Source organism: Xenopus laevis, chromosome 1S (genome assembly GCF_017654675.1).
Source record: "Xenopus laevis strain J_2021 chromosome 1S, Xenopus_laevis_v10.1, whole genome shotgun sequence".
In the NCBI taxonomy this organism is placed as follows: domain Eukaryota; kingdom Metazoa; phylum Chordata; class Amphibia; order Anura; family Pipidae; genus Xenopus; species Xenopus laevis.
In genome coordinates this window covers 172,953,314-172,979,857 of record NC_054372.1, presented here as the reverse complement: position 1 = coordinate 172,979,857, position 26,544 = coordinate 172,953,314, and the positions used below count along the sequence as shown (strand labels likewise).

Sequence of the window (26,544 nt, the reverse complement as noted above, 5' to 3'; positions counted from 1 at the left end):
CGAAATTCGACCCTTGAATATGCCCCTATGTGTAGTTTTGAATTGACAACACCAGAATATCTTTTTTTTACAGTCTATTCATGGAATCTGTATATTATATTAATGTATATGGTTTGTTTGTATCTGTGTTGTGTAGCAGCATTTGTAACCCTTTATATCTGAATTCCTAAATTAAAAAAAAAAATTTTTATAACATGCAACTGACTGTTTTTTTTAAAATATATTTAGCATATACAGTATAAATGCATTCTAAGGATCCACCAAATCGCTTTTTTTTTAACAAAATTCAAAACCTAATTTGCATATGAAAATGAGGGTAAGCAAGATCTAAACTGAACCGCTCACGTTGAGTCGTGATTTTTGGTTATGGATCAGCCAGGCACTTGGATTCCGAAAAATCCTGCTGAAAAAGGCCCAATCCTGTACCAAATCCTGTATTCACGGCATATTTAATGTGTGTGTGTGTATATATATATATATATTTCTTTCCACAAATTAAACCGCAGTCACAGATCTGGTAAATAATAAAGAGGTGATTTATTTTCAATATTTCAGCCCCTCCACTTGGGCCGTCTTCAGGAACCACTGCCTGAGTGGAGGGGCTGAAAAGATGAAAATAAATCACCTCTTTATTAAATTACAAGATCTGTGAGTGCGGTTTAATGGTGGAAAGAAATATATAATGTGGTTTAACCAGCACCCAGGCAGCTGAGCTGATGTTTTCGCACACAAGCATCCTCCAATAGCAGCACATAGCACTAAACGTGTCTAGCCAACAACCAGACTCAACTATACTTAACATTGATAGTTATTTCATTTGGCACAGGAAGAAGAAATCCTGCTGGCCATAGACGCAAAGATCAGATTTTCGGACCGTGTGTGGAGAATCCCGACATTTTTCGTCCGGTGGAGATTGGTCGTTTGGTTGATCGGACAAGTTAAAAGATTTCTGTAGGCTGACGATAATATCTCTGCATGTATTGCCGATCATACGATTTTCAGGGAGACTGTCACTAGATATTGTTGGCAGGGCCACCATCAGAAATCACGGGGCGCCACACAACAAAATTTTCTGGGCCCCCTCGTCACGCCTCCCTTAACCACGCCCCCGTAACCACGCCTCCGGTAACCACGCCCCCACCAGGTCACATGGACACAAGCACAGAAACAGTAAATAAAAGCATTTTGGCAAAAGGGCCCCCATGCAGGGCCCCTGATCCCCCCCCCCGTGCAGGGCCCATGATTAGCATTGATGGTTCAGAGGCCCTGCATGGGGGGGGACAGGGGCCCTGCATTGATGGTTCAGGGGCCCTTCCTTGGGGGGATCAGGGGCCCTACCTTGGGGGGGATCAGGGGCCCTGCATTGATGGATCAGGAGCCCTTCCTTTGGAGGATCAGGGGCCCTGCATTGATGGTTCTGGGGCCTTCCTTGGGGGGGATCAGGGGCCTGCATTGAGGGGGGATTCAGGGGCTCTTCCTTGGGGGGATTCAGGGGCCCGCATAGGGTTGCCACCTTTCCCTGTGGCTCCAGCCGGACAGGGGGTGGTCCCGTGACGTAAGTGGGCGTTCCCGTGACATCAGTGGGCGTTCCCGTGACATCAGTGGGCGGTCCCGGGGCGGAGCTATGACGTCGCGATCGCCGATCGCGGCGTCAATCAATCTAATCCCGCCCGGTTTTCCTTATTTGGAAAACCGAGCAGGAAGCATTGAACCGGGCAGCCCTTCAAAATACCGGGCTGTCCGGTTCAAAACCGGACAGGTGGCAACCCTAGGCCCGCATTGGGGCTTCAGGACCCGCATGGGGCTTCAGGGACCGGCATTGGGGCTTCAGGGGCTTAAAGGGGCCCGCACGGCGGTTCAGGGGTCCCGCACAGCGGTTCTGGGGCTCTCATTGGTGGTCAGTGGCTCATTGGTGGTCAGTAGCTCATTGGTGGGATCAGTGGCTCACATTTCAAGGGGCCCGCATTAGGGCTTCAGGGGCCAGGGGGCTTAAGGGGCCCGCACGGTGGTTCAGGGGCACGACACAGCGGTTCAGGGGCTCTCATTGGTGGTCAGTGGCACTTACCTGCAACTCCAGTGGCGACTTCTTTTCCTGTGCGGTCTTCTTATTCCTCCAGCGGTGTCTTCAGCGTCTTCGGCATATCCAGGATGCCGTTCCGTCTCCAGGAAGCCGATCCTTCTCCAGACGCGTCTTCTATCTTCTGTGTGCAGGCGGCAGGCTGTGGCGGTTTAAATAGTTGCACCCGTGTGTACTGATGTCACACGTACGCACGGGACGCTACCAGTGTAAATTTCACCGGCTAAATGAAATCAGTGAGGCGCGGCCGGTCCCCCCTCAAAGTTAAAAATCCTGCGGGCCCGGGAGGACTGTCCCCCTGTGACCCCCTGATGGCGGCCTTGATTGTCGGACATAACTTTCGTATGATTGCTGTCAGAGGGAGAACATCAGCTGATTTGTACTTTATTTGATTGGAATGGTTAGTGGCAGGTCGAGAGATGGGAAAGTCCGGTCGTACTATGATTCGTATGATCAGATCTTTGCGTCTGTTTTACAGGTATAAATAAATTAGACAGGGTGATATAATGAGTCTGCTCCAGCAGATGGCAGCAGAGGAAGGCTAAGCAGCGAAACACAAACAATATATCAGTCTGCCCTGAGGCTTAAAGAGCCCAAAGTGAAACACTTTGTAAACGTTTCTTGATTTACTGTATATCCATCTGTTCAGTCAGTGCAAGTAAAGAATTTATTTGCAGCAACAGTTTTATTTTTATCCTATAAATGTCAAGTGAGCCATGAGGGCCACTTTAATCCTGTTTAGCACTCGGCAGGCAGTATAAAAGAATAAACAATTGTGCTCTCAACAGCTGTTCTTTTCTCTATACAAAGTGGGCCCTACAGCCCTGCCTGAATTCTGCCATTGCATCAAGGGACACTATTTGTGGCTGTATTTTCGGATCGCTGCAACTTGCCCTGGATTCTCTTGCCAGCCACTTGAAATCTGATTAAATAAATGGCAAAGGTTGTATTTTTTTTCTACAGCCACTGCAATATGCAGAATGCAAACTGATCACATTTCATAACCTGAAGTCCCTGTTGCAAGTAAATAACTTTCAGGAAAGCCAGGGTATAGTTGTGTATTTCCTTCTCTTCCGTTTGTCTCTTTTAGGGTAAGACTACACGGACGTTTTTTTTTGGCGCGATCTGACGTTGATCTGACGTGACACGACTGTCGGATGCAGAGGCAACGTCTGCATCTGACAGTCGTGTTGTATCAACGCTGTAATTTCATCCTACAATGCATTCACTTACCTTATTTCCGTCGCATGCGATTTGTCGCATTGCGACGAAAAATGTCCGTTTAGTCCTACCCTTAGAGATAGTACTGGGAAAAAAAATCTATTCTTACTTGCGAGAATAAGCAAGAATGTGCATGTTTATTATAAACAAGGGAGCCACTTTCCATTATGCTCATTATAATTAAGCTAAATGGACCATACAGGGCTGCAGCTGCTTGTTAGCGCTCATCATGATAATCATTAACATGACTCAAATATTCTCACCCTGTTGTGCTGTATGCACCAGTGTTATCTTTATAGCAACATCATCTTGATGTCTTTTCATTTGCTTATTCGTACAAATTGATACTTGGAGTCCTTTAAAACCCAAGCGATATGAGGAACATCCACTACATGTTTCTTACATTTTATTACAGAAAAATGATAGACACTAGACTACTGCAACCTTCTACTACCTGGCCTCCCAGACTAGCAATAGGAATTATAAAAGCACTGTGTAAATAAAAATATGTATATACAAGGGCACAGCACTAAGACTGCCCCATGGAGAAGCCCAAACGACTTGAATTCTAACCACTTGCTTCCAGCATCTAGTAGAACAAATAATTTATGGCCAATCATTTTTATACGTTGGCGTAAGACTGCGAGTACCTCCTACTGAGTGAATTCTTATCACCAGGTAGGGAAGAAGCTGAAAGAATCATATATAAGTGTACACAGCATAACTGATCAATTCCATCTTCATATAGTCACTGAACTGGGCCTCAAATGTATAGAAGTCCAAATTTCTGCGTTCATTATTTGATTTACAGAACGTCAAAATAATTACGTATATTCACAGATTTAGCCAACATGCCTAGAACTGCCATCTCTCAACACCTCAGGCAACATATATACGTAGTAGCTGGCTATGTACATGGGGTTACACGCTTTTAATGTATAAAGTACACTACCTTATAAGAAATCTATTGCTTCATAGTTTAACCTTTAGTATTCATTTTTTGTAAAATGATATCTTAAATAGCTTGCAGCACCCATATGTTAGTACCGTATATACTCGTGTATAAGCCGACCCGTGTATAAGCCGAGGTACCTAATTTACCTAAGAAAACTGGAAAAATTTATTGACTCGTGTATAAGCCTAGGGGCTGATTGAAAATCAATCTGTACCTGCACCCACTGAATAACAATGAAAGGTAGGCCTGCCCACAGTTTAAAAAAAAAAAATTGTAAGCACACCAGTCACAGTAAAATAACTTATAACTCAACCAGGGGCAGAGAGATGGAGAGATGCAGCAACTACATACGAGGCTCCTTCTGCGGCCCCAACAGTGTGCAGGACACATGTAAATGTTTACAGTCCGCAGCAAGAGCTTTGAAATTCCTCTGCTTATTTTGGTCACAAACTCTTCTAGGAGAATATGGCCTGGATGGGGGAAGGGGGTCCAATAATCCCATTATTATAAATAAGCCCCTGTTTAGCAGTTGGTGCTGCCATGCTGGTTCCTGTAGGGAGAAGATAATCCATATAGAATACAGGGCTAGCAGTGGGTGCTGGGAAATAACACAACACTTTATACAAAAGGGCCCTGGTCCTGCTACCTCCATGCCTGAATATGGTCAGGACTCTGTGACTGACTGTCACGATCGCCGCCCGGAGCAGGTCCAGGAGCTCCGGGCGGCGCGTCCTTCCCTGCCGGCGTCGCTCCCAAAATGGCGGCGCCCATGGCCGCCACGTGGGTAGCGGCGCCGGCGCCTCTACCCACGTGGCGGCCATGGGCGCCGCCATTTTGGAAGGACGCCGGCAGGGAAGGACGCGCCGCCCGGAGCTCCTGGACCTGCTCCGGGCGGCGATCGTGACAGTCAGTCACAGAGTCCTGATGCGCTATGGGAGAGGGAGGTGTGTTGGGGCCGCAGAAGGAGCCTCGTATCCGGTGAGGGATTGGCTACAGTATCCGGTGAGGGATTGGCTACAGTATGTCGTATGACCCGCGTATAAGCCGAGGTCGAGTTTTTCAGCACATTTTGGGTGCTGAAAAACTCGGCTTATACGCGAGTATATACGGTAAGTAACCTCAAGTAGTAAACAGTTCAAAGTTTACACCAGGTCTAGTAATAGGGACCAATGAGCAGGTACTACAGGTATGGGACCTGTTATCCAGAATGCTCGGGACCTGGGGTTTTCTGGATAACGGATCTTTCCGTAATTTGGGTATTCATGCCTTAAGGCTACTAGAAATTCATTTAATCATTAAATAAACCCAATAGACTGGTTTTGCTTCCAATAAGGATTAATTATATCTTAGTTGGGATCAAGTACAAGCTACTGTTTTATTATTACAGAGAAAAAGGAAATCATTTTTAAAAATTTGGATTATTTGGATAAAACAAAGTCTATGGGAGACAGCCATTCTGTAATTCGGAGCTTTCTGGATATTGGGTTTCCGGATAAGGGATCCTATACCTGTATATACAATGGACGTAATGCAAAATGTTGGTCTCACATTACACTATCCGTGTAGAACCCTGTTAAAGGGCTGCTGTGTTTGGAAAGCGAGCACACACAGATAAAGTGATTTGTTTCAATTTTGTCACTGCCCTAAAGGCAATGGCCCCACATAATGGTTTACGTGTCGTAGGAAGTAACAAGGAGGTGGCAATGTCCATCATTTTGACACAATTTTTTCAGCAAGGAGCGTTGTCCAACACCTACCTCTGTGTCGCTGCTCTGAGAACAGGGGCACATTAAGTGGATCATTTGCTTTCCACAGCCTGTGTTTTGTATGCAGGAAGAGGAAAGCCGATCCACTGTGATCCACATCTGGGTTTAGCCCCATAGACAGGCAGAGTGTGGACCTGTGCAACGCTACACTGATCGGAATTCGGTGGGGAATCGTGAACGTTTGCATTTTCGAGCCTAAATACACTCAGTGTAGCTCAGTGTCGGGCTGGGATGCTAGGGGCCCACCAGAAAACCTTAGACTGTGGGCCAACCTTAGACCATGGACTCAATTTCCAAACTATTATTCCTACTCTCCTCACTCAACCTCTTTATTATCCTAGTCTTTTATATCTACTTAATATATTCTTCCATTATTAAGCATTTGTATCCCATAAAGAAATAGGGAATGACCATAAAATTTGCTAAATGATTAGAAGCAAGAGGGCCACTGACACCTGGGCCCACCGGGAGTTTTCCTGGTATCCCTGTGGGCCAGTCCGACACTGGTGTAGCTTCACACAGGCAGACGTTGGTCTATCAATGGAACAAAGAAACAAATGACAGCAGTCTCACTTTCCTTCACCTGCTTACAAAACACGGGCAGAGCAAAGTAGATGATCCGCTCAGTTCACCCCTGCCCTAAGGACATGGACACACATGCGTTTTTATGCCGCAGTCCGCGCCACATTTTTTTTTTAAAAAAAAGCTGACCACTGTGTAAATACTCTAAGTGGTTTCAAGCTTAGGCAATGGCACATTAGCCTAGTATATTTACGCAGCGGTCGGCTGTTTTCAAAAAATCGCGTTGTTACCGCAGCTTAAAAGGCATGTGTGTCCATGCCCTAAGACTGATCAACTTACCTATAATTATATTTTATTTACAAAAAAGCTAATAGCATTTTTAGATAAAGTTAAATTTGTCACCTTTAATGGAGGACACTCTTACCTTTGACTTCTGGGCCATGGCCTGCTGGAGGAGATCTTGGTAATGGCAGGCATTTTCCTGAGAGACTTCCAGAAGTTTTGCTGGTGGAGACAGAAGTGCTGCTAAGGTGCTTTCAGGATCTCCTTGGGCAATTGCATCGTTAATGACACCGATTGCAATAATCCCTGAAAGGCACAACAAGCATATTATATTATGTGACATAACAACATCAAATATCTCACAGTAAAATCATCTTGGAACACTTGACAATGTATGGAATAATGATATCTGTAAAGGCTACAGGAAGGGCAAGGGAGGCCTGTGACTCTGAAGTAAAGGGGAGATCATTCTTTATACTTCGAGAGAAGTAGTTATGAAAAAAACAATATGCAATAGGAATCTGAGTTTGAAGTTAGTTGGTCTGTGGCCTGAAGCTTACATAAAGATACTTATAGATCATGGGAATTTTGTATAACAAGACTAGTCAGCCAGCAGCCCCCTAGATGTAGGTAAACTACACTTTTCAGGAGACGATTTGAGTATCTGTAACTTCACCTTTTGGTACCTGACCAGACAGAACAGCAAGAAATGTTCCTGTTACAAATTAATGATAGCAGCACTGTGAAAGGAAGAAAAAAACAATGCAAACATACTGAGTGTGCCAGTGTTTTAACAGAAATAAACCAGTGTGAGATAAAACAAGTTTACCAAGGAAAAATGAAAAACATAATAAGAAGAATGGCAAGACAAACATAACAAAGTATTGACAATTTACCATGTGTGAAATCCCAGTACTGCGCCATACAGCATGTGCATGCACCCATTGTGGAGACCCATTGAGGAGAAGGAAAGTCTTCATGCACTTGGGGGTGCCAAATGTTAGGTACCGCCAAGTGATTGTATTGACTTACCTGAAACCCCAGGCCGGTGCTCCTATCAGCAGAAAACTGCACCGGCCCAGGGTTATACCAGTGAGCACCACGGAGCAATCCTCTTCTGACTTCCTCTTTCTTCCTGCGGCTGCGCATGCACAGTAGAACGAAAAGCTGAACTTTATCTAACAAGTCGGCTATTTCGTTCCACTGCGCATGCGTCTGCCCCGGAAATTTGAAGAAAGACGAAGCCGGAAGAGGATCGTTCTGTGGTGCTCGCTGGAATAACCCCGGGCTGTTTCAGTTTTCCACTGATAGTAGCACCGGGCGGGGGTTTCAGATAAGTAAATACAATCACTTGGGGGTGACTAACATTTGGCACCCCCAAGTGCAAGATGACTTTCCTTCTTACAACTTTCCTTCTTACAACAGCTGCAAGAAGAAAGAAGAAGCAGGAACAGGATCGCTCCGTGTTGCTCGCTGGAAGAAACCCGGGCCGGTGCAGGTTTCTGCTGATGGGAGCACCAGCCCAGAGTGTCAGGTAAGTATATACAATCACTTGGGGGTGCCTAACTTTTGGCACCAAAGCAAAAAAAGATTTTCCTTCTCATTGGCTGTCTATACAGGATGTTTATATGGTAATGGTTTTTTCTCTGCTAGCAGAGAAAACACACAGTGTCATCCTTGGGCTACATACACTGGTACAAAATAGCACTCGCAAGGCTCCATCTAACAGTGATCCCCAACCCCTTGGATGTTGCTCCAGGTAGCCTAAATGCAGATGCTTATTTTTGAATTCCTAGCTTGGAGGCAAGTTTTGGTTGCATAAAAACCAGATGTACTGCCAAACAGAGTCTCCTGTAGGCTACCAGTCCATATAGGGGCTACCAAACAGCCAATCACAGCCCTTATTTGACATCCCCATGGACTTTTTCATGCTTGTGATGCTCTCCAACTCTTTTTTACATTTAAATGTGGCTCACGAGTAAAAAAAGGTTGGGGACCCCTAATCTAGAATATGCAGTGCAGTTTTAGTCTCCAGTACTTAAAAGGGATAATAAAAGGATTGTTCACCTTTAAGTTAACTTTTAGTATGATATTATGAGCAATTTGCCACTGGACTTCATTTTTTATTGAGGTTTTTAAAGGAACAGTTGAGTGTAAAAATAAAAAGCAAGGGAGCTACAAAACAGGAAGTAGTGTTCTGGCTATTATGTTAGACATCTAGTCACTCCAGCCTTTATACATTACATTTTTGGCTAACTATATTTTTTATTTTGCACAGTCTATCTATTTAGGGCATGGACTCACATGCGTTTTTAAGGCGGTGTAACTACATGGTTTTTAAAAAGACCAACCGCCGCGTAAATACGCTAAATCTAGTGCACAATCCCCAGGCCCGGATGGATTTGTTATAGAATGGTATCGTATTCATATACGCGAGATAGTCCCCAAATTGCATGAGACCCTGATGTATGCCTTTAAAAATTTCTCTCTCCCTAAAACGTTCTCAGACGCGACAATTGTGGTCATCCCCAAACCAGGGAAGGATCCCACGCTGTGTTCCTCTTATAGACCAATCTCGCTGCTTAACATGGAAATCAAAATTCTTGCAAAAATTTTAGCTAAGCGTCTTGTTAAAGTTGTATCTACGGTGGTGGAGCCTGATCAGACCAGCTTTATGCCTTCTAAATCAACCAGCTTTAACCTGAGAAGATTGTTCCTTAATTTGCAACTAAAACATGAAAACATGGGCTCCCGGCTGGTGGTCTCATTAGACACGGCGAAGGCATTTGACTCGGTGGAATGGCCATACTTGTGGGAGGTTGTTACTAGAATGGGTTTTGGCCCTTCCTTTACAAAGTGGCTTAAGTTGATGTACAGTGAACCAAAGGCATCCGTCAGGGTTAACGGCATTACTTGCACTCCGTTTCACCTTACCAGAGGTACTCGTCAAGGGTGCCCTCTCTCCCTGCTCATATTTGCGTTGGCAATTGAACCCATGGCCATAGCAATTAGGCAATCTCAGGGAGTAAGGGGATTCATCTACAAAACAATAGAGGAGAAGGTCTCATTGTATGCAGATGATACGCTCCTATACTTAGCTGACCCACATGAATCGCTTGCCTCTGTACTTGGGATTGTCAAACAATTTGGTACGTTCTCAGGCCTTCAAATTAATTGGGACAAGTCCATATTATTTCCCCTTGACGGACAACTTCCAATAGAGACAGCTGCGAACTGTACCCTAAAAGTGGCAGACCATTTTAAGTACCTAGGGATAATGGTGCATAAAGATCCGACTTTATTTTTGCAGCATAACTTGTACTCCTTACACCGTAGATTTAAGGACACGCTTGCACACTGGACCAAACTCCCTCTCACGCTAATAGGCAGAATTAATATATGCAAAATGATTTATCTTCCTAAATTTCTTTATATACTGAGTAATACCCCCTGCCACATACCCAAGAAAGCCTTACATGATATAGACCGTACGCAATCTGAATTTATTTGGGGTAACAAAACGCCCACACTGTCCAGAGCCACTCTCAATGCTCCAAAGGATCAGATGGGACTGTCCTCTCCCAATTATGAGCTGTATTATTTTGCCTCCCAGGCCTCACATGCTGCTGGTTGCAAGGTGTTTGACGCTGATAACCCGGCATCCATAATAGAGGCTCTATTTCTTACTTCTGTTGAAAGTCTGCACAATGCCTTATATAGAACTCGAAAGGATCTTGGCCCTTTACTACCTGTAATGGATGCCACTAAGAGAGCCTGGGATGCAATTGTGCAAATCACTAAAGCTGATACCACTCTATCTCCGGATTCACCTTTATGGGGTAATAGTAACTATCCACACTTAGCCACATTCTCAGAGGTGGGAACATGGAGTAAATTTGGTCTTAAGCGACTGTCTCAAATATATGCTGATGGCACTCTTCCCGCACTGCCTAGATTTCGCCAGATCCTCTCTCTGCCTGACCTGTCTGAATTCCGCTATAACCAGATCAGTCATCTTTGCTCAGCACAATTCCCAACCCCTCCTCTACACCTACAGTACACAGGGATAGAACTATTGATATCTCAACCCACCAAGGTCAAGCTCCTATCCAATGCATATAAGCACTTCATTTCTAATAGATATGATCCCCGACCCAGAGTGAAGTATAAGTGGGAGAGTAGTGGGGTTTATACAGACCCTGATGATTGGGAAGAAATTATAGACAATTTATATGTCCCATTGGTGAGTGTAAGAGACAGGCTCATACAGTTTAAGATCATGCATCAAACATACCTCACCCCTCAGAAACTATTTACGATGGGGAAAATGGCTTCACCCAGCTGTCCAAGATGTGGTGCTTCTGTTGCTAATTTCATGCATTTAATGTGGGATTGCCCAGTGATACTTAGATATTGGAGGGCAATTGAGAACTTTATGGCTACCGAACTGGATCTTCCCCAGATACTTAACCCTGCTACCTGTCTTCTGTGTCTCCTTGACTCCGTGATACCTAGAGTAAATACTAGATGCCTGATGAGGTTACTTTTCTTTTACGCAAAGAAAGTTGTTGCCCTGCACTGGATGGGCCCATCGCCACCAACTCTGACTAGATGGATTGGACTAATTAATTCGCAACTGGAACTGTATAAACTCACGTACTTAGCACGCGGATGCCCGAAGAAATTTGAGAATATTTGGAACCCTTGGCTCGAGTCGCCAGCCACCTCGACCAACCAATGATAGTCCCTTTTTCAGCCATACCTCTTTTCTCTACTTTCCCCCTCTCTCTTTCCTTCTAACTAGCTTTCCTTCTTTCTAATTTTTTCTGTTGTTAAAATTCAATAAAAATTAACCTTTAAAAAAAAAAAAAAAATCTAGTGCACAATTTCGGCAATGCATTTTCAAGCTTAGGCAATAGGGCACAAGGTTTAGCGTATTGACGCGTCTGTCTCTTTAAAAACTGTGCCGTAAAAATGCATGTGTGTCCATGCCTTTGCCCAGTTTTTCTTTTTACACTAAACAATTTCTTTAAATAGTTTTAGCTTTTTGTGAAGCAGTTCTCCAGTTTGGAATTTCAGAAGCTATCTGGTTGCTAGCGACCAAATTATCCCATCAAACAGGCAGCGGTTTGAATGAGAAACTGGGAAGTGAATATGAAAGGGCCTAAATACAAAGATAAGCAATATAAATTAACAATAATATTGTAACAGAGCAATAGTTTTGGATTGCTGGGGTCAGAAGAGGAAAGCAAATAATTCAAAAACGATAAATATTTAAAAATGAAGACACATTTTAAAGTTTTTTTTTTGTATTAGAAATGTACTCTGCAGCCTTTATCAACAAGCAGTTAGGCAGGCTCACTTAGAAAATAAAGGTTAAATTTGATCAAAGTGAGTTATTGTATTTTATCTACTATGTTTACTTTAGGGCAGACAAAAAGCAAGTTATGTAAATAAATGCACTCACTTTCATTCTCCTCCTGAATTTCATCATTAACACCATCAATGCACTTCTGAATTTCAGTCCAGCCCAGATAGCTTTGTCCTTGGTGCAGGGCTTCTCTCCTAAATGATGCCAGTGTTCCAGTATAACTATAAAATGAGTAAGTCATTCCATGAGATAAGAACAAAACCAGCAGTTTTGAAGTGTGGACGCCTCCCACCGGCTGTCCCAAAGTTCTGAATGGTGGAACCTAACCTGATAGTTTAAACAGTGGACGTTTTGGGGAGATTTGGTCGCCTGGCGACTAATCACCTTGTCTTTGCGGCGACCAATCTCCCCAAACGCCTTCTCTCACTCTGCGCCGGCTAAAATTAAAAATCGCCACCGCTAATCACACGCGTCGTTCCGTTTTCCGAAGTGGTTCGAAGTTGCCTCACGAGAAAACTTTGGGCGATTTCGGAAAATGAATTGCCGCATTTGATTAGTACCGGCGATTTTTCATACCTGTACCACAGACTAAAACCAATAAAGATATATACAGCTATATCTCTCACATCTTCTCATATACAGACTGGTCCTAACCCTCAGCACAGTAATTCAGTATAGTACCGTTGCATGTTGTCTTCTTCCAGATTATTGAGGCCTATCGCATGGCTGGCAAGATGAGTTTGTACAGCGTTCATATCATTGGTTTCCAGGGCTTGATTAACCAGGGCAACAGCAGACAACATCTCAATAGCAATGAACAGCTCCTCCTGGGTCAGATAGTTCTGAAGACATATAAACATATCACATGAATACTTCAAAGCAGTAAGAGACCACGTGCTCAAAGATTTTTTTCAAAGAAAATTCACCAAGTGCTCTGGCGAATGTACGTAACTGCGCAAATTTATTAAGATGCGGATTTTACTGAACGTTACCTCTTGCGCCAGACTTGCCTTCGCCACCTCAGACCAGACGAAGTGCAATAGAGTAGATAGGACTTCCACAAAAAATAGTTGAACATTTTTCTAAGTCCCAAAAAACGCTGGCGACTTTTCATTTTTCAGAGTGATAGGTTGCAGAAGATTGTAAATTTTTTCTCGGGTACCCGGCTTCCCCCTACATTTCCTAACACATAAACTATACAGTGGGCTCATGTGTAGGGCAATATAACAACTCTATTCTATTTTGTTAAGGTTTCCCGGGCTTGTGTAGTGTAATGTATTTATTGTAATGCAAATAAGCCAATGCTAGCGCAACTTCGCTTCGCTTGCCGCAGTAATGCTATCGCTACACCATCATTTGGCACCCTGGACGCAACTTCGGATTTTGGTGAATTAGCGTTGTCCTGGCGAATCTACGCCTGACGAAGTGTTGCGATGTGAGCGAAGCCGTCGCTGGTGAATTTTCAGAGGTTAGTGATTTTGCACCCTATGCTGGATAAAACAAACGCAGTCTTTTAACTTAATCTACCTTCTTGCCCATTCTACTGCCATACACAGTTGTTGACTGACAAAAGCATCCCCCCCTAGTAAAAATATAGGTAAAAATAACAGTACAAATGGTAATGGAAACAGAGGTTCCGTCAGGCTCCTTACCGCAGGGTTCTGTTTCTGAAGATTCTGCAGTTCCATATGATACAGGGTTTCTGCAAATGGATGAACTGCAGGCATCTGCACCTCGGGCAGCTGGAGAGCTGCGAGGGTTTGGGAGGAATCGCCAGTAAGAAGTGCTGCATTGATCTTTTCCACGGCTTCTAGCACTGAATAACAGCACAAATGGAATCACAAGATTAACGGGTCATTTGGTAAATGGCAGAGCTAGACATACTTACCCTGCAAGTGAAAACTCTACCTGCCAATCAAATTGTGGTAGATCCTTTATTTTTATCTTAGGTGGGCAACTTATGTGTCAGTATTTTAACGGGCCTTCCTTAACTTACAACATTGGTGTATAGAAAAATCACACGTCTGCTATTAGGCAGGTATATATTTTTATTACAGTCAGATTTTACTGAAGCTTAGTTTTCATTGTCCATTTGGGCACACACACACACACATATATACTGTACATTTGCAACTGGCACAGACAATCATTAGGTTAGAAGGACACTGATTCAGATGTAAGTTAAAAACTCTTCAGATGAAATGTGGAGACCAGTCTCAAACCAATGTGTAAACTGTATATACATGCACTGTGTTCTATATTTTATATAGTTTGTACTTCATATTATTTTGCCAAGAACGCGTACTGCTCCCTCTGGCTTCTGGCTATCCCTATGTATAATGACTACAAGATGATCCAGTACAGAATGTGTTACCTTGCCTGGAGCCTGCTTGACAGGGCAGGGATAAAAAAAAAATTGCTAGTAGCTAGTGAGTCGGCAAACTTATCTATTTATAACTTGGTAGAATGTTCACCGTATTATGTCGAATATATGACACAGACAAGACCTAGAAGCTTTACTCTAACGGCACACCTAGCGTTTAATTTGCCGGCAGTAGCAAAAAAACATTATATGTAAAAAGATTATTGGGGGAATAACACAAATTAACACAAATAAGAATAAAAATGTGCATTTCGTAATGTAATATTCTTCCTTTAACTATTATTGCATTGCGAATTTTTATTTCGTATTGCCCACTTTTAAGAAGTGTTTGAAGGTGTCGTAATCTTTTGGAGCAAACATAACTTTTTCAGTAAGAAGTTTTATTACATTCACTGCGGACTGGCGCAAACGATAAAATCCACAAACCTTCTTCCACAGTCAGAAGTGGTCGCTAAACAGTTTCCGGGTTCACAAAAGCTATATTAAATTCGCACAAAGCAAAATTTGTCTGCAAAGAGGCATAACTTTTCGCATTATGAATATTTTTTCCGTTACCGACTTTTATTACATTCCCCCATATATGATATGGCCATGTCATATAGATAAAGTATGATGTCACATTACATCAATGCCAGTGTTACTGGGGAAGCATTACTGATGTTTCGGGAGGGTGATTTACCTTTGTCAATGCCACAGTGTTAATATAAAGATGAATAAACTGGAGAACCTTTTAACTGCTACAGTCTCATTAAGCTTTAGACAACAAGTTGCTCAGCAAGCAGGACTATTACGGTTACCCTTTTTTTTGCCCAAAGTTGCTGGGCGACTATTGAAAACGCATCGCCGCGTGTGCATTAGCGCAGGCGATTTTGCGCTGTAGCCTATGGGGAAAAACGCTGAGGCAGTTCGGGGAGATAGTCGTGCAAAAGACGTGGCGATAAGTCGCCAAATGACAAAATGTCCCCTAATCTCCTCGTCTAGCCTTACCCTTAAGATGAGCTGCATAAGATCTGTCCTTTACTTAGCTGGCCTATCTGAAAGAGTACTGGTAGTTCTATCTTTCATCGCCATGCAAATTTTTGCTCTGGCGAATGGACCTTACTCCGCAAATTCACTTAGATGCGGATTTTACTGAAAGTTACCTTTTTTCACAAGACTTGCCTTCGCCAGCTCAGCTCAGACCAGGCAAAGTGCAATGGAGTGCATAGAGCTTCCTCATTCTTCTGTTACTTACATCATATTTTTTAGTGGAAAAAAACGCTGGCGTCTTTTCCTTTTTTCAGAGATCGCCTGCAAAAGTCCTTAAATTTTTTTTGGGGTAACTGGGTTACCCCATACATTTTTTAACATTAATAGGGATGGGCTTGTTCCGGCGCGTTAAAAAAAAAATTCACAGCGAGCCAAAGCTTTAATGGGCGTCGGTGACATTTTGCAGGCGGCGAATTTTTGGTGAAATGGGTTAAATTCGTCCAAGCCTAAACATTAACTATACAGTGGGCTCATGTGTAGTGCATTATAACAACTCTATTTTCTCTATTATGGTTCCCTGGACTTGTGTAATGTAATGTATTTGCTGCAACATATACGTCCATTCAACTTTAAATTTCTCACCATATGCAAATTAGCCTGAGCGCAGACCTCTAACGAAGTTGCGCGAGGCAGAATCGAACACTAGCGCATCTTCGCTTTGATTTGCTCACATTGACGAAGTAACACTATCGAAAATTTGCCAGCATTCGGCGCCCTGGACACAACTTTGCATTTTAGTAAATTGTTGTTGTCTGAGCGAATTTTCGACTGCCGAAGTGTTGCGATGGCTGCGTAGCCGTTGCTGGCGAATTTTCGACGCTTAGTAAATTGACGCCATAGGTGGATGGTATGGATATGTTTGTAGGTAACCACAGGGGCAAATAGTGTCTGTGCTAAACAGCATAAAATACCAGATGAAATACTAAATTAAATATAGTGCATGTATAATAGTAAAATGCCTAAATTGCATTTACCATTAATTTGAGACTGGATTTTCCCCATTGGTAAAGCTTACTTAGCAGCACAATATCAGGTAATGGGAACTGTAGTTCAGCCACAGGACACCCCACTCACAAGAGTGATTGTTACAAGACAGCAATGAAATGGAATAATGTATCCAAAGACACATGCAGAACAAATAAGACATGGTTACAAATGGAAAATAAACAGGCGCAATATTCAAACAAAGTGCTACATCTAATACACAGTCAGTGAAAGGCAAGTTAGTAAGATTATAAATTCAACAAATTTGGAACCCTCTTAAGTGACAGATCACCTGTAAGATACAATTCTTTAAAATCATTCCATATAATAAAAAAAGTGCTCAAATTTCTGCTTTTATAAATAATCACATGTGATGCATAGAAATGCTAAATAGAAAGTCATGCTAAAATAATAGAAAAGCAAACAACTAAAGTAGATGACCTGTTCTTGATACACATAAATGTGATAGTTCTATCGAAGTAGAGCAGCTTTTGACACATGGAATCCAGTGGGATGTTTTTATGGAGGCGAGTCTTTGGCCGCTATGTGACTGATTAGTGGCATGTGAATGATTACGGGGCAAATGCAATGCTAACCTTATGCCATATGTTTCAAAAAGGTCATTTATAAAAGCCCATATCTTAGAATAACTTTCCATTTAACAAAACACACCGTACATGACATTGTGGGGAGCCATATGAACAAATGAACTTTGCAGGGGTGTCCAGGCAGTGATCATCTTTTTATCACATGATCTGGTAACAATCATCAAAGTGATCAAGGTCAGGCGAATAACAAGAGACAGGAATAACAGAAGTTCAGTTGCACTCAGTATTTAACAGTTGGCTTGGCTTTGCTATTGGAACACCGATACGTTCTACCTGTTATATTAATGCTCTATTCTATGCAGTAATTCCAGCTCTTTCAGCAGGTTAATCAAGACTGGTGTCATTTCTACTAGAAGCTTTACACAAACTCTATTCTGTTAGACCAGGGATCCCCAACCTTTTGAACCCGTGAGCAACATTCAGAAGTAAAAGGAGTTGGGGAGCAACACATGCATCAAAATGTTCTTGGGCTGCCAAATAAGTGCTATGATTGAGTATTGGTAGCCCCTATGTGGGCTGGCAGCCTACAGGAGACTCTGTTTGGCAGTACATCTGGTTTTTATACAACCAAAACTTGCCTCCAAACCTGGAATTCAAAAATAAGCACCTGCTTCGAGGCCACTGGGAGCAACATCCAAGAGGTTGAAGAGTGCTCACGAGCTACTAGTTGGGGATCACTGTGTTAGACACTAATGCCTTGTCTGTCAGTTTATGGCAGTAGAACAGCCACCACCAAAGGAAATAATAATGACAATATTAAATTATTGGTTGTAATATATAATATTACAACCAATATTCTATACCTCCCCTCATTTTTCTCCCATCATTAAAATAATTACAAGAGCATGCTTCATTACAACATATTCTTTGCAAGGTATTTCTTTTCTTTCTTCTACTGTTCATGCCAAATGGCTAACCATCATCGAGAGATCTGAGCAAGCTCGGTATGATCAAATGTTTATTGGATAACAAATATACCCATGAAGCCCAATTCAAGAGAACCAAACATTAACAGACTGACAAAATTTGTGACAAAAAACAGAACATTCAGGTAACAAGTAGAACACAGAGCTGAGAATTAGAACCAACATTTCTTCTAAATCCTACAGAAGAATTGTGCAGATCTGGAATACAATTTGGGGTATGGAAATCTAAAATTCTCAACCTAAACTGAATCGACACTGGGTTTCATATTGGACTTTATAACAATGCACTTCTGATGAACTGAAGGCACCATGCAGTGATATGTCAAAGTCAGAGATAGCAGCATATGGTGAAATAATGAAGCATGCAGTGCCAACTTTCTGCCCATTAATACAGACTGCTTTCAGCTTCAGTGCAGCAATATACATATACCACTACTACTATTCTACTACTAAATAAGCAATTAAGACAAAAAAAGGTAACTAACATTGCAGCACTTATAAAAAAAAAAAAAAGGACAAGGGATTAAGCTCATAAACATCTCTTCTAGAAATGAGCAGCGATGAGCTAGTCCCATCTAAATTACACTGTTAATGATCTCTATATGTGGTTAGCTTTTGGGACCCTTATACGTAGGTTCAAAAAACATTTAAAAGGAGTGGTATAATAGTTGTAGCTGTGATGTGTAGCCCCTTTAAACCCCCCCAAAGGGCAAGTCACCCCAGACCTACAGGACATATGTTCCACCCAAAATGAGTTTCAAACATTACTGCTCGGCTTGCTGCCACTGCAGTTCTTTCTTAGAAATGAATGCTTGGAAGATGGATGAAAAGATGCAACTTGTCCAGCTATGATATATGAGCAACCTTTTATTTAAACCACTGTGTAGTCGAGGACAATATGCCCCTTCTCTTGTTACGTGTTTTGTTTACGTTCTGTTAAAACACTGACATATTTAAGGGTAGTGACACACAGGGAGATTTGTCGCAGCGATTTTTAAAAACTGAGTTTCGGCAACAAGGTGATCATCTTTTTGCAAGCAAAGATTTCAGGAAACTTTGACTTACAAATGATTTGCATCCCATAGTGCACCATGGTGCTTTCTCCGCCCACACGGGCTGGATTTTCTTCAACAAGCTCAACGAGCCTATCTGTATTAAAGAAATGCTTTAGAAAAGGCATTTTCGGTGTTGTATTGTTGCACGAGTATTGTGCGTATCTTCGAATGCAGATGATGACTAAGCGTATGGTCTCTGGAACAAAGGATGCAAAATTGCCGCCCTACAAATTACGTCCATATGTTCTTATGTACTTACGACATGCCGCGTACACAAGAATTAGCATACTATCGCGGCTACTAATCTCCTTGTGTTTTTTACTAGCGTAGATTATCACTACTTCTGAATAGCCATGTTATTTCTGATAAATCATTCCAAAAAGGGTCTCTGTGCTTTTTGGGACTACATGCGATTTCAAATAGCATTGTGTGAGTAGTAGCTGGCAATTTACATTTTTATCTTTTACAAGACAAAACGAAACTAGTTTTTAAAAAATGAGACAAATCTCCCCATGTGTCACTAACCCTAAGGGCAGAAACACAAGCGAAGACTCGAGGAGAATAGTCGCCAGGCGACAAATTGCCTCTTCTTCGGGCGTCTAAACTCCCCAAAAAGCCTTGCCTCGTGAGGCAACTTCGGAAAACGAAGCGCTCTAAGTGCCATCCCGGCAGCGATTTCTATTCTAGGCGGCGGGATGGCACTTGGAGTGCTTCATTTTCCGAAGTCCTCCGAAGTTGCCTCACGAGAAAACTTCGGTGACTTTGGAAAACAAATCCCTGGCAATTTAGAATCTCCCCAAATCTTCGCGTGCGTCTCTGCCCTAAGACGGCACAGGAACAATATGCCCCTTCTCTTCTTACGCTTTTTGTTTACTTTCTGTTAAAACACTGACATATTTAAGACTACACAGGGAGTCTGCATAATACAGTTGTTCATATCATGATGGCTCTAACAAGGTAATCTAATCAACGGTCTCTAATAAAAGTGTCCTTGGTAATCCAAGTTGTAAGGAAAATGCTACAGTGTTTTTACCCAGCAGTATCTTTCTGCCATAGTTCCCTTGTTTTACATGTAAAAAAAAGGAAACAAATTAAAATATCCCTTTAAAGGTTAAAAAGGAAGCATTATTACATGAAAGCAGTGTGTTATGGGCAAGAAAGGGCTTCATATTACACCAATGAGCCATGCAGTTTAGTAAAGCAATGGCGGCAGATGCAGAGAGCGGCCTGCTGAAATGGCTACGGAATGAAACAAAGAAACGATAACTACCTTATACATAAAGAATACTTCCAAAACTGCACAGAGTAGTAATTGGAGGAATTGCAACACTGAGAAGGACAGCAACAGAAACAACATTTATTTCAAGGATTTGGGTTTTTTTTTGGTTAATCAAAATGTAAACTGTTTGCATACATTCATTGATTGGGAGTAAGAGTGGAAAAACATGTAGTCATTAAAACTTTTACTCACTAAGAACGTGAGCCTCTGCTTCCTTATTGGCAACACTCACGTCTTTTTGAATCTCGTTTTTGTCAAGAGTACTGGGGACACCTGATTTCTAGGGGATCAGGAAAGGACAAAAAAATCTGCAGATTAATAACGATGCAGGGGAAGAACAAAGAGTAGTTAGTGTTTCACTCAATACTAGCAGTCTGGTTCATCTTTGAGTTAACTTTTAGTATGATATAGAGAGTGATATTCTGAGACAACCTGCAATTGGTTTTCATTTTTTTATTATAAAATAGCAATAACAATAAATGTGTAGCCTTACAGGGCATTTGTATTTTAGATGTGGTCAGTGAAAGCTAGAAAGAGTCAGAAGAAGGCTGCAAATAATTCAAAAACTATAAAAAATAAATCATGAAGACCAATTATAAAGTTGATTAGAATTGACCATTAGAATTGATTAGAATTGATCTAAAACATACTAAAAGTTAACTTAAAAGTTAACCATGACAGACGAAATATTCTATGAAAAAAAAAAATATATATTGAATTCTTAACATCTGAAAATGTTCTAGTTTGATTAAATAAGGATGTGACATGCCACAGGCTTCAGAGAATGGATTGTGTGATCTCAAGAGCAATTAGTAGTTGGCATGTATATGTGGTCATGGGACCAGATACATTATTTTAGCATGAGATTTTTCATGTAATGAGATAATGGCATCAATAAACCCTGCACTGCACGGGAGGGTCTAAAAGAGATCTGCAATAGCCGAGTGAATATATTCCATGCCAGATATTCACCAATCTCTTTTTATTCCATAAATTTCATCTATGAGAGTGACAATGACAAGGGAAAAAAATATAAACACTTTGTGTTTTAAGCTTGTTAAAAAAAAACCCAGTGCTCATTTGTATTGTCAACAAGTTTCTATATTGTTGGGCAGATGTACCCTCTTCTTTTGAGGAGCAATTCTTACCGAGGCTGACTTCCTCCCTTATTGAGGCTGAAATACTATTAAAGTGGACCCGTCACCCAGACATAAAAATCTGTATATTAAAAGTCCTTCTTATATTAAATATGAAATCCAATTTCTTTTTTTATTTAAGCATTCATAGCTGTTGTAAACTCATTTAAAAATATCAGCTGTCAATCAAGGATTTCCTTCCCTGCCTCTATGCCTAGGCATAGAGGCGGGGCAAGCAATTACTTTCACTTTCCATTCAGCACTTCCTAGATGTCACCCAGCTCTCTTAACGATTTAATTGTGTAACCAGTGCATGGGGATGGACATTAGGTCCCTGTCCCCTGGTACACAAACAAGATTCTGAGATGATACAAGGCTTGTCTTAACAGTGTCCACAAAATGGCTCCTTCCTGGTTCCTTCCTGGTTCCTTCCTGGTTGCTATAATTATGAGTTCCCAGACTGATGGAAACAATATTCAAATAATTTATACAGTGTAAATAAAGTTCATTTTTCTTGACTAACATGATAAAATAGGATTTGGATAATTTTGTTTGGGTGACGGGTCCCCTTTAAAGGTTCTAAATAGCCCTAGGGAAGATATAGACTGCACTGGTACAGATTAGCACCTATGATAGCAAATGGGTCTGTGGCAGATGCACTTTCAGTACTTGCAGCTGCCGTGTACCTACAAATACTAACAGGCCCCTGCTGATTTTATCCTGAGGATTGTATTTTGCAACAGCCAAATCTTAAGGTGATACTAATATGCTTTGGGTTTAAACAACTGACCAAAAATATTTTCAGGGTCTTTTCACTTTGTTGGCAACTTCATCCATCATGTTGTATAGGAACAGCCTCTATTTAAGTCACTTTATGGGGGCAAAACACTCTACATCTGTCATATGAAACCTGTTGCTTTTCAGATACATTGGTCCCAGTACCCCCCTTTCATCGGTCGACTGGATGTTGGAGATTATAGATAAACAAAAATGGGGGTGGTGGGGTACAATGCTACAATGTCAATTCAAAAAACTACCCAAATCCCACTGACCATCTACTGGTTTTAAATATAGAGAACCCCTGAATATTGTATTCCACTAAACAGCACCTTAGAAACAACTTGACTTGTTATGTTGTTAATATTTTCCATGCAATATATCTGTATGTGCGGATTGCAAGTTGAATTCAGCAGAGAGTTAATGCTGGGGGAAGAGTTAAAACGTGCCGTTGTTATAAGATCCCATTTTAGTAGAGACAATATAGGCCATTTCCCTACATGCACCGCCACAACTATATGATCCAGTTTAACCCCCACAAACCATTTTATAGCAGACACCGTCTCTTATCTTGTTCACAAACCAGAACTGTCCCACCTAAGCAGGGGCAAATGGGCGGTCTATAAGGGTCAGGGCACACAGGCAGGTTCGGGGAGATTAGTCGCCCGGCAACAAATCTCTTCTTCAGGGCGACTAATCTCCCCTGCATTCCCGCCGGCTAAATGGAAATGCCAGCAGGATGGCACTCAGATCGATACGTTTTCCGAAGTCGCCCGAAGTTGCCTTACGAGGAAACTTCGGACGACTTCAGAAAATGAAGCGCTCTGAGTGCCATCCTGCCGTCAAATTACATTCTAGCCAGTGGGAGTCAGTTCAGGGAGATTAGTCACCCCGAAGAAGCGGAGATTTGTCACTGGGCGACTAATCTCCCCAAATCTGAGTGCATGCCCTGACCCTAAGATTGCAGCCATTCGGAACGTGGGCCTATTCAGTGAGGGACGAGTTCGGATCACTTAAATCTCCCCATTACCTGTGTTTTCTGTTCTTTAGTGTTACACAATTGTGCCAGGTACCATGGTGAATTTTTCGGCTGCACTTCAAAAAGGCTCAGAATAGGAAGCATCAGACCATTTAGCAAAGCCACTTCTTCCTTCCTGTCAATGGCCTCATTTACTTGCACTAATGCTACATTGGCTGAAAGGAAAGACAATCTTACAGAAACTGTAACAGGAGAAAAGAAAGTTGCACCCCCAGCCCCCCATGAACTTTTTTTTAAATTTCAATCACAGTTTTGCAACGGAGTGCATCAAATGTGGGTCTCTTTTTCCATAACAACAAGAGGGATCAAAATTTAGAAAATAAAAATCCATTTTGATAGATGCCGGTATTATAAAGCAGAGGAGCAAGTCGGCTGACCAGCGATGTCTGTTAAAAAAGCGACAGCTGGAAATGCATGCAAAAACGTGTATATAAGTGTAGCTTTCATCTCTCAGCTCTGCCCTTTATACTTGGGCAACATACATTCATCCAGATATTGTCCAGTGAGATGTCAAGCATTCCACATCACCTAAATCTGTACTTACTGTTAACCTTAGTGATGTGACCTTGTATCTCTGCTTGTGTAAGTAGCTCTTCATACACATCCCGCTCTTCTTCGGAAATTGTGCTATTCTGCAAATGACAAGCCTCTCATTAATTACTAATATCATCACATGCAGTAAAAGACTTTTAATATTGTATTCATAATGTGTTACTAAATGGTGCAGTGTCATTTTCTTCTTGTCAAATTAATACACTATGAGATGTTTTTTTGTGTTTTTGATAACACAATGGTGGGCTTTCAGACCAGTAACTTTTTTTTATTTAAGACTGAGCTAATATCACATGCCTAGATGTTAAGTCTGTCTGTAAAACAGGAGAAGAAAAGGTATAAGCAATTGGGTGCCAGATATAAGGCACCCACCAGTGATTACCTGAGAACCTAATGTCAATATCTCCAGTTAGAGTCCTGCGCGGGTCCATTTTTTGGGATCCATACCCAACCCATACCCACAACCTGCAATCAGCAACCCGGACCCGCAACCTGCATTCTTACCCGCTTGGAACCGCTACCTGACCCGCAAGTACCTTATCCACAACCCGGACCCGCTGACCATCAAGAATCAAGAGACATCAACGGAAGTAGATGTGACCAGAAAAAAGGAGTAAATATCGCTGAGAAGACCCACGGCCCGCAAACCCATCGACCCGTGACTTTACCCGCACCCGGAACTTCTATCCACAACCTGCAGGGTACCGCTGCAGGACTCTATCCCCAGTGATTTTCTCTTTCCTTCTCCTTTATCATATATAAATGCTGCTGACTAGGCCCCTCTAGAAGTCAGCAGCAAATCAGCCAATGTATGGAGCCTTCAGGGAGGGCGTGCCCAACCAACTAGATATCTATAAGGCATTTTTCAAAATCCCCCTGGATAAAAACTAAAGTCGCGCCGATACCCACAGTATGAGGTGATTATTGGTCCTTAAGCCCTTCAGCTCCTGCTAAATCACTATATTATTCAACAACAGGTGAAGGGCTGCAGGTCTGACATCCAACCTCTAATTGGCAGGATAAAGCTGTGCTGTGCAGCTGCAACAGAATAATCTGTGACCATTAAAAACAAAATGTCACATGTTTGAACTCAAATACACAGGAGATAGCAGAGGTGCACACTAACTGTATCTCAAGTAAAGTATACGTTGTCAACATCTTTCCTCTCTAGATACTTTTTAAGGTTAGATATATTTATAGTGAAAAAGCATAGATATGGCCTAAAAATAAAACTTACACATCTAAAACCATGACAGTAAATATAGCACCCTTGTCTTTACCCTGCTAGCAGGCAATTTTCAGAGTGATCCCCACAGGCACGTCTGAAGCCATAATCCTTTGTGCCAGGTATAAAGGCGATACCTGCCTTCTACAAAGGGAGGACCTTGACAATCAATCTGCTCCATTTACCAGGCTTGAGTGTAGGTAATATCTTCTCAACATATGATACAAACCACAAACATATTATGTCAGTTACACAAAAAGTAGTATTTAATAGCTTTACAGACCTTTATCTTTGCATTATCCTCCTTTATTTTCTTAGCTTGTTCAAGCACTCGTTGGTACTCCTCAGCCAAACCCTCCTCAACGTTTAACAGCATTGCATTCGGATTCCTTAATGTTACCATAGTCTGGCTCGCTACTCCTTTGTCCAGAGCCTCATTAATGGCAATAACTGCAGCATGCACTAAAGAGAGGAAAAATGGAAAAACATTATATGTATCGGTGCCAAAGAGATCTAGCATTTAAAGGTGAATGGAAGGTTTAATCACTGGAGGGTGGCAATTTAAGTGACTAAAGCTTATAGGCGTTATAATAGCTTTTGTTTCCATACACACAAATGCACTGGGAACACTGCACATTCTATTCAAAACATGAAGAAAAATGTATCACACTTGTGTTATTCATTTACAGAAAGTGAAGAAATTATCATTGAACTAATATTTAGTTGTATACGCAGTGTTTCTGAGAACTGCTGCACATCTGTGTTACATGGAGTCCACCAACTTCTGGCACCTATTACATTCCACAATTCTTCTTCATTTCTTGCTTTTGCCTCAGAAACAGCATTTCTGATGTCTCCCCACAAGTTTTCTATTGGATTATAGTCAGGCTTGGGCTGGCCACTCCATAATGTCAATCTCGTTGGTCTGGAACCAAGATGTTGCTCATTACTGGTGTGTTTGGGGTCATTGTCTTGTTTAAACTCCCATTTCAAGAGCATTTCCTCTTCAGCATAAGGCAACATAACCTCTTCAGGTATTTTGATGTATTGAAACTGATCCATGATCCCTGGTATGTGATAAATAGGCCTAACACCATAGTATGAGAAACATCCTCATATCATGATGCTTGTGCCACCAGCTTTACTGACTTCACACTGTACTGTGACTTGAATTCAGTGTTGGGGTTTCACTGTCTGCGACCACTACACCAAAAAAGAACAATCTTCAGTCCACAAAATGTTGCGCCATTTCTCCAGTCAATGTGTTCTTTGGCAAAGAAAGCACCATTTAAATATAACACTTCAAAAAATAGGGAGCAGTTTTTATAATCACTATTTTTTGATTTAATTGATGAAC

At 41.9% G+C, this 26,544-nt stretch overlaps 1 protein-coding gene across 4 annotated transcripts in view; it reads right to left on the bottom strand.

Annotated features, from left to right (window-relative positions):
• Window positions 1-26,544, bottom strand: part of iqgap2.S (IQ motif containing GTPase activating protein 2 S homeolog) — a 180,809-nt gene that overhangs the window by 60,463 nt on the left and 93,802 nt on the right. For 3 of the 4 annotated variants that reach the window (NM_001089119.2, XM_041573942.1, XM_041573945.1), the window contains 8 exon segments: window positions 6,966-7,129; window positions 12,291-12,415; window positions 12,876-13,036; window positions 13,847-14,010; window positions 20,651-20,738; window positions 23,402-23,565; window positions 23,955-24,042; window positions 25,471-25,649. In NM_001089119.2, coding sequence (NP_001082588.1) covers window positions 6,966-7,129; window positions 12,291-12,415; window positions 12,876-13,036; window positions 13,847-14,010; window positions 20,651-20,738; window positions 23,402-23,565; window positions 23,955-24,042; window positions 25,471-25,649 — 1,133 coding nt within the window. 4 annotated transcript variants of the gene reach the window in all.